We start from the raw sequence: 8565 nt of genomic DNA on the forward strand, positions 1-8565 counted from the left end.
TCAAATAAAAACAGTTTTATTATTATAGTCAACATTTACAAAACCATATGATCCTTCCCCATCTTTCATTTAACACTGATACTTGAACTACATGAAAAAGGTCAATATTCAGAAGCTTTAGTTTCACATTTGATATAATAACGTAACAGTCTTAGTAACACTTGCGGAGTGATAAGAAAAACTACACTTGAGGTCCCAATGGCTTGGCCCTACATTCAGTCAACAGTATGATTAAGTTTACAGAATGTTTAATCTCGGTTACCCAGAAGTAAAATTATTGTTAAGGTTTGTCACTTCCTGTCCACGAGAGATTATACAATGTTTAACATCAATATTGTTTAAAGACAACTGCTACTAGGTAAAGAGAAAATCATTGTCTATGAGAGAAACATACTGCATGATTGGTACATGATTGTCTCATCCATCTCTATCGGCCCATGGCTCATGAGTGGTGGGATGCCATTGTTTGAATGGTCTGAGCCTGTATCCATGACGGGAACAATACTTGGCACGCCCACCTCTCTGGAAGGAGGCACTGCCAGCACCCCAAACTCCACCTCGAAGCTCCCCTTTGCCTCTCCATTCTCACGACGTATCAGCAGCTCATACTCCCCGAACCGGACCAGGGCCTTATTCGGCAGCTCTGCCCTCTCCAGGTACCTCAACTCTGACCCGTTGACCGTCACGTGTCCCTTCTGGCTCAGGTTCTGCACAGAGAACAGCATGTCAGGGCTGTTGGCGGTGAGGTAGGCCTGCAAGGCCAGCTGCTTGCGGGAGACCCGTGGGTCAGCCAGGGCAAAGGTGCATCCGTGGGCGTCCCGGCCCAGCCTCAGGGGGTCCTCGGCTGGGTGCTTGTGCCTGGCGTCCAGGGGCAGCAGGCGGTAAAGAGCCTTAGAGGCCTGCTGGGGGTGGTAGAGCTGGATCTGGAGGTAGGTCATCAGCTCCTCTGTTTCCATGGTGTGAGGCAACTCCATGATGTGTGTTATGATAGCTTTTGCAATTGAGAGGATGCTGACTTTCAGTTTCAATTGGTCTGAAAGAAAAACAGAGATAATTATTAAATTGACTATTTTTTGTTATTCTGGCACTAAACAAGTCTTATTACTAGAAATAGAATAACAGCTCAGACAGAGGGTACTGAAATTAAAAACATTTCATTCTATTGCACAATTCTATAGGGAGAAATGTCAGGGTATTTCCATAAAGCAGTAGAAAATCTCTTGTTTTGTTAACACTTTTTGTTCTCATTTTAAGGAATACTTGTCAGAATTGCATCATTCCACACACCCAGCCTCATTCAGCATTTCCTCTAAAACTTTCACTTGATGAAAGTAATTTCACTGTGCTATGAATGTAGCCTATTTTATATGGGTCGTTCCATGAAATGAGTGCCTTTTGCCTCAGATATTTTAAGTAGAAATTGTGCACCAATGTTGAATTTTAAAAGCCTGTTATATTAAATGAAGTGCTCTTTACTATAGACCACATGGAAAATGCAATACATCAAAAACAAATGTATGAATAAAGACTTGCTAAAGTGTCAATATTCAGCATTTTGACATGTTCCACTGCATCCTCTACACTATTAGAAAAAAAGGTGCTATATAGATCCTAAAAAGGGTTATTTGGCTGTCCCCACAGGAGAACCCTTTGAAGACCCCTTTTTGGTTCCAGGAAAAACCCATTTGGTTCCAGGTAGAACCCATTTGAGTTCCAGGAACCAAAAAGGGTTATTTTATGGGGACAGCCGGAGAACCCTTTTGGAACCCACTTAACCCCAACATTTATCCATGTTTTCACCATCATTGGCTAGGTTTCCATCCAATTGGCAACATATTTTAATGCAAATATTCTAAAATCTGCATAAAGACAATATTGTTTGTGAATTTTCCCACTAGTGGTGTGCTTCCACCAAAAAGACGTTCTGCAGATAAAAATCACTGCTTGATGACAGTGTAACAATGTTGCTTCACGTCCCTCTCCGGTTACAATTAGCACACACAAAATATACTTTTTAGCTAATTTTCATGTACCGAATAATAATCTAAAGTTCAATGTGGTTCCATCACATTTTCAACTCCATCGATAGTTTTGTCACAAAAACTGTTATGTTAAATGAAATGTGCTTACTCTGGTCTTGGCATGTACTCTCTAGCCAACAGCTCGCAGATACAGTGCAGGTTGGCTGTGCGGGTTGTCTAGTCTACATGATGAGATTATTTTGGATGAGAGAGAGAATATTAGTATTTGTCATACAGCAGTCAAGCATTGATCATCATGTCACCAGAGTAAGACCCTCGATATTTATTGGAAATGGAAAGGAGCAACAAGCTCATGACCGTGCACATTCACCACTCTGTGCAATTCATCCTAATTTATTTAATCGGTAGTTCAATAAACTGCATGGTTTTCCGAATAGTAATGGGAGGACCACACAACATATCATCGCGTGACTCTCAAGTTTACGTCGATATGATGGTTATTAAATCAATATTTGCTCATAAAGGCGTTTCCACGGTCATTTCTAGAATAATAATTGTTACTGTCACAAAAAGTTCCCTCGTGGGGATTTATGGGTGATTTAATAGGCACTTGGTTGTCGAATTATGGGCGATATCAGGTCCGTCGTGTGCATTATTTCTCCCAAAAATAGTTGTCCGAAATCGGGCAAATTGGTCCGTTCATTTTAGCAGAAGTTCAGTCTACCATATTATAGTCATTCTAACAACATGACAATACAATTCGTTGAAATAAAACGTTATTTCACATATGCTATTTAACATATATATTTCACATATATATGTATGTATATATATATATATATATGTGTGTATAAAACGTTATTTCACATATGTATATATATATATATATATATACATACATATATACATATGTGAAATAACGTTTTATTTCAACGAATTGTATTGTCATGTTGTTAGAATGTTGTTGTTAGAATGACTATAATATATATATATATATATATATATATATATATATATATACTCAAAATACACGTAATATATATTATATATATAGAAGTTACACTACTCAAAATACACGTAATTGGTGGAACAACCCATACTCCGCCAGTTTAGGAAACAGTTTTTCACAACAGCATGTTCGATCTGCAACATTCTTGCACACATGTTTTTCTATAGTTCTAATAACGTGACTAGACTTGTCGAAGATTTTACTGATATTGAAATGGCATGACATTCAATCAAACAACAAAACCATTCTGAATGTTCACTACCAAACTTGCTAGGCTATATCTTACCTGTAAAATTAGGTAGTTGTAGCAATTGTACACGCAGCGTCTGCAAAGATCAGGCTACATACAGTAAGTATGCGTCTCCGACTGTTGACTTGCTTCCTTGAAAGGGTACAACAACTATTGCCTGCCTACTGGCGCACCAACCTTTGTGCGAACTATAATGGGTGTCGGAGGATAGTAACAAAGATATGTTCTATCTATGATAGTACAACAGAGTTTCTAAACCATACTGTACTGTGATAGTACTGCCGAGAGCAAAACAACAGGAAGGGGATAACCGTTGAGTCAGCAAGCACGCGCTCCACCATTCATGGTTATGACTAGATGGGATACAGTTTTTGTCAGATTTGACTTTTTGTAACAGGTTAGGAGAATTTGAGGGCTATGAGAATTTATGCAACAGTTTATGAGAGTTAACGTAGCAGGTTAGAATAATTAGGTTAAGGTTAGGAAAATGGTTAGTGTTAGCTAAAATGCACAAAAGGTCAACATTTTGACGTTCATTTGACAAAAGCCGTATACCTTCTAGCATTGACCATATTACATCGCACCACCGTAGACAGTGAATTGCTGCTTGCCTTGGGAAATTCCAGAATTCCCCAATAGCTCTATCTCTTTAGGGAAAGTCTGTTTATGATTTCAATTTTGCAGGCTCCATGCAACTTCCTTACAAATTTCAGTAACCCCATATGGAAAAGTAATATATGGCCTTTATATATCAGCAAGGGAAGATTCTGAAAACTCTCAATGGGAAGAAAATCACAGGTCATGTCCCTAGAGCTTTGGCTAGCCTGAGGATGGTCGTTTCTGGGGTTCCACCATAGATGATATAAAACAAAATGTAGAGGGGTCATAGTGGTTGAAGCCAAAAGGCTGTTCAGTAAGAAAGAGAGGCAGAGAAGTGAAAGCCTGTCAGTGTTATTCATGTTCGAGAAGGTTGAACCAAAGACAGAACAGATGGGCTTCCTGGCTTTCACTGTTACAAAGAGTTTGCCCCACCTCAATTAATGTGTTTTAAAATGCCAAAGAATGGGACATGTAGCGGCTCTGTGCAACGGAAATAAAATATGTGCCAAGTGTGTAGGGGAACATGATTATGTTGAATGTGGAAACAATGTCAAGGTTAAATGTTGTAAATGGGGGGGCACACAGTACAGCAGTTGGTGGATGCCAGAAAGAGGCTAGAGATGCCCAAAGATATAAAATCACTCATAATGTCTCTTATGCAGAGGCATCAAGGCAGATTGGTTTAACTATTAGGCAGAATGATGGAGATAATAGGGCTACTGCTGGAATTAGTGGACCTACTGTAAGAAATGTTACTTATGTTGGTCCAGACACGGATAGGATACCTGTTCAGAAATCTTGCGCTCACAAATATGTGTTGTTTCAAAGGACACCTTAATAGTTAATCAGATTGACTTTTTTAGCCTTCATTGGAAAGGTTATTGATTATTTCTGGTTATTGCTCAATCATACCTGATAGATCAACTGGACAGGGTGGTGGGTGTGTTAAGTTCATAAGAGAAGGTATTGTATATCGTCATTTAACTGTGCCATCTGAATATGAATGTGTGATTGTGGAAATCTACATTGCAGGTAGTAATATTAAGTGACACAATTTTTACAACCCTTGTCGTCAACTATCTGTAGTGATGTTTCATGAAATATCAGGAAAATTGGGCACTAGAGAGATGTGGTTCGCCAACTTTAATGCACATAGTAGTTTATTGGAAAGCACACATACAGATGCTAATGGTACTATTGTGGAAGATATGAGCATTAGTATGTCTTAACGATGGATGTGGTACAAGAGTTGATGTTGTTAGAGGGGTTACATCCTGCCTGGACCTCACAATGGCTTCTAACTCTATTGCATTTATGTATGAATGGAATATAATGTATGTGTCACGCCCTGATCTGTTTCACCTGTCCTTGTGCTTGTCTCTATCCCGCTCCAGGTGTGGCCCATCTTCCCCATTATCCCCTGGGTACTTATACCTGGGTTCTCTGTTTGTCTGTTGCCAGTTCGTCTTGTTTGTTCAAGTCAACCAGCGTTTTGTCTCAGCTCTTGCTTTTCACCAGTCTCTCTTTTTCTCGCCCTCCTGGTTTTGACCCTTGCCTTTCCTGACTGAGCCTGCCTGCTGTCCTGTGCCTTTGCCCCTACTCTGGATTACCGACCTCTGCCTGACCTGACCCTGGGCCTGCCTGCCGCCCTGTACCTCGGGCCCCACTACTCTGGATTATCGATCCCTGCCTGCCTTGACCTGTCGTTTGCCTGCCCCTGTTTTTGCAATAAACATTGCTACTTCAACACAGTCTACACTTGGGTCTTACCTGAAACCTGATAAAAGGATTCTACTGTTGGAAGTGATCATTTCCCGATTTCATGCACCATGAACTTTGATGTTACTATTCCCGATGGGGTAACAGTCAGAAGATGGTGCTTTCAAAAAGCAGACTTGAAAAGTTTGGTGATCATTGCTTAAAGTCTGTTGGACAGTTGATGTATGTGCTGCCTCTGTGACCTCTCTGATTTTGAGTGCTGCAAATGTATATGTGCCAGTGAGTGAAGTGGGTGAGAAAAGGAAGGTGGCTCCTTGGTGGACTGAAGAGGGCACTGTGGCTATTTGAGAAACAAATAGGGCTTACAGAGTGTTGCGTAGGAATATGACTCCTGAGAATAAGCAATAAGAAGAAGCAAGCATCTCGAAATCCATTTTGGTTGTGGGTCAGAAAATGGACGTAACTGATAAAGAAAAAGCTGATTTGTTGGGGAAGACATTTGCTAGGGTACATAGTGGGGTTACTTTGGATGAAGTATATAAGCAACGCAAGTGTGCGATTTTAAATGCTCATGTTAATGTGTATAAGAACAGGGATACTGTTGAATTTTCTTTGGATGCTGTTTTTACCATATATGACATGCATTCAACCTTGATAGGCTGTGGATTTCCAGCCCCAGGTCATGATCAGTTGTGCCATGTAATGTTTAAGGTAATACATGTTTTCCTGGGATTATTTAATACAATTTGGAGTGAGGGAGTTATACCTTCTGGTTTGAAATGTGCAGTAATGTTAACTTTTGTAAAGCCTGGTAAGAACCCTTCATCTGCTGATTAGTTATAGACCAATAGCACTGACCTCTAACTTGTGTAAGCTGTTGGAAAAGATGATAGTCAATAAATTGTCATATTTCCTGGAACATAGAGGTTTATAGCGTCAATGTCAAAGTGGATTCCGTAAAGGTAGATCAACTTTGGATGCATTAATAAAGGTGAGCAATGATGTAAAAAATATATATACTCTGGTCATGAAAGAAGTAATGGCTACTGTCTTTTTTTTACATTGAAAAGGCTTATGACACTATGTGGAGAGAAGACCTACTGATTAAGATGGTTAAGATGGCCTTATTTATTCGCTCTTTTAGGCCGCTCAGCAAGGAAGAAGCCACTGCTCCAAAACCACCATAAATAAGCCAGACTACGGTTTGCAACTGCACATGGGGACAAAAATCTTACTTTTTGGATAAGTGTCCTCTGGTCTGATGAAACAACAAGAGAACTGTTTGGCCATAATGGCCATTGTTATGTTTGGAGAAAAAGGGGGAGGCTTGCAAGCCGAAGAACACCCAACCGTGAAGCATGGGGGTGGCAGCATCATGTTGTGGGGGTGCTTTGCTGCAGGAGGGCCTGGTACACTTCACATATAGATGGCATCATGAGGAAGGGAAGTTATGTGGATATATTGAAGCAAAATCTCAAGACATCAGTCAGGAAGTTAAAGTTTGGTCGCAAATGGGTCTTCCAAATGGACAATGACCCCAAGCATACTTCCAAAGTTGTGACAAAATGGCTTAAGGACAACAAAGTCAAGGTATTGGAGTGGCCATCACAAAGCCCTGACCTCAATCCTACAGAAAATTTGTGGGCAGAACTGAAAAAGCGTATGCGAGCAAGGAGGCCTACATTCCTGACTCAGTTGTCAGGAGGAATGGGCCAAAATTCACCCAACTTATCGTGGGAAGCTTGTGGAAGGCTACCTGAAACATTTTACCCAAGTTAAACAATTTAAAGGCAATGCTACCAAATACTAATTGAGTGTGTGTAAACGTCTGACCCACTGGGAAGGTGATGAAAGACATAAGCTGAAATAAATCCCTCTCTACTATTATTCGGACATTTCACATTCTTAAAATAAGTGGTGATCCTAACTGACCTAAAACAGGGAATTTGTACTAGGATTAAAATGTCAGGAATTGTTTAAAACTGAGATTAAATGTATTTGGCTAAGGTGTATGTAAACTTCCGACTTCAACTGTATACTGCAGCCTATACTGTAAATAGTTGTAGTGGTTTTTACAGCTGTACTACTTGAATACTTGGATTTAAAAGTATACAGTCCTAATAAACTTTTTTTCCCTGATATGTCATGCACTCATAATAAAATAATTAAAACCATAATCTTGTTTCTTCACTCTGGTTTGATAGTGTCCTTTCCAAACAACGGTACTGTACATAATGTTGGAAGGCTAGCCAGGCCAAACTACAGATAATCTATCCTTTTCTATAAACCAACATATGGCCATCATCATATGACTGGTAATGAAAAAGTATGAACATGTAATGCACTCACTACTGTAAGTCGCTCTGGATAAGAGTATGCTAAATTACTAAAATGTTTTTAAAAATAAACGTGAATGATGAGATCCTTCCTTTGCCTGTAGTCTGTTCCCTTTGTGGAAGTTTACTGCCCTCTGCTGGATAGGTGGTGTACACACAGATCAGGGAAGTCAAGACATCGCCGAAGAGCAGGGTTTCCCAAACTCGGTCCTGGCTAGCCCAGATTCCCAATCACCGAACCTCATAACTAGCTACCAAGAAGCCATTTCAGGCTATCAATCATGTTAGAGTAGCTAGCTTGTCTTACGATCTTAGCTGGCATGCCTGCTGACAAGGTTGGTAGACTTTAGAAAAGCAAGCAATAACTAAATGTACTGAATAAGACTCACATTCCTTTCAATCTTTTACCCAGATTTTAACAGAGATGCAGAGAAGTATGCTTAGACATGCAGAAAAATTAAAAATAGACAGTTTTTTATTATTATTTTTTTTTTATAGAATTAAGCACAATGATTATGGCTCTAGATTGCAGGAAAAACGTTTTAATGTGTTTGAAAAAATTAATGTACGGACGGACGGGCCACCACTCAGACATTCTCACGTACTTTGTGCTCCCTCAGATTTTTTGGGTGCATGACGCCCCTGGTCACATGTGAATGACAACACAAA

General features: G+C 39.9%; 1 protein-coding gene across 2 annotated transcripts; it reads right to left on the reverse strand.

Annotated features, from left to right (window-relative positions):
- Nucleotides 1-3572, reverse strand: LOC112214669 (TRAF-interacting protein with FHA domain-containing protein A). 2 transcript variants are annotated; one of them, XM_042298278.1, is made up of 3 exons: nt 3278-3572; nt 2131-2203; nt 1-1033 (listed from the first exon to the last, which is right to left on the reverse strand). In XM_042298278.1, exon 3 carries the CDS (start codon nt 972-974, stop codon nt 378-380), a length of 597 nt encoding a protein of 198 aa, XP_042154212.1. In that variant the 5' UTR covers nt 975-1033; nt 2131-2203; nt 3278-3572; the 3' UTR covers nt 1-377. The 2 variants fall into 2 exon arrangements, with proteins under 2 accessions (XP_042154212.1, XP_024229351.1); XM_024373583.2 differs by lacking the exon at nt 2131-2203.
- Nucleotides 3573-8565: the final 4993 nt, after the last annotated feature.

The sequence above is a fragment of the Oncorhynchus tshawytscha genome, linkage group LG15, assembly GCF_018296145.1.
Source record: "Oncorhynchus tshawytscha isolate Ot180627B linkage group LG15, Otsh_v2.0, whole genome shotgun sequence".
Taxonomy (NCBI): domain Eukaryota; kingdom Metazoa; phylum Chordata; class Actinopteri; order Salmoniformes; family Salmonidae; genus Oncorhynchus; species Oncorhynchus tshawytscha.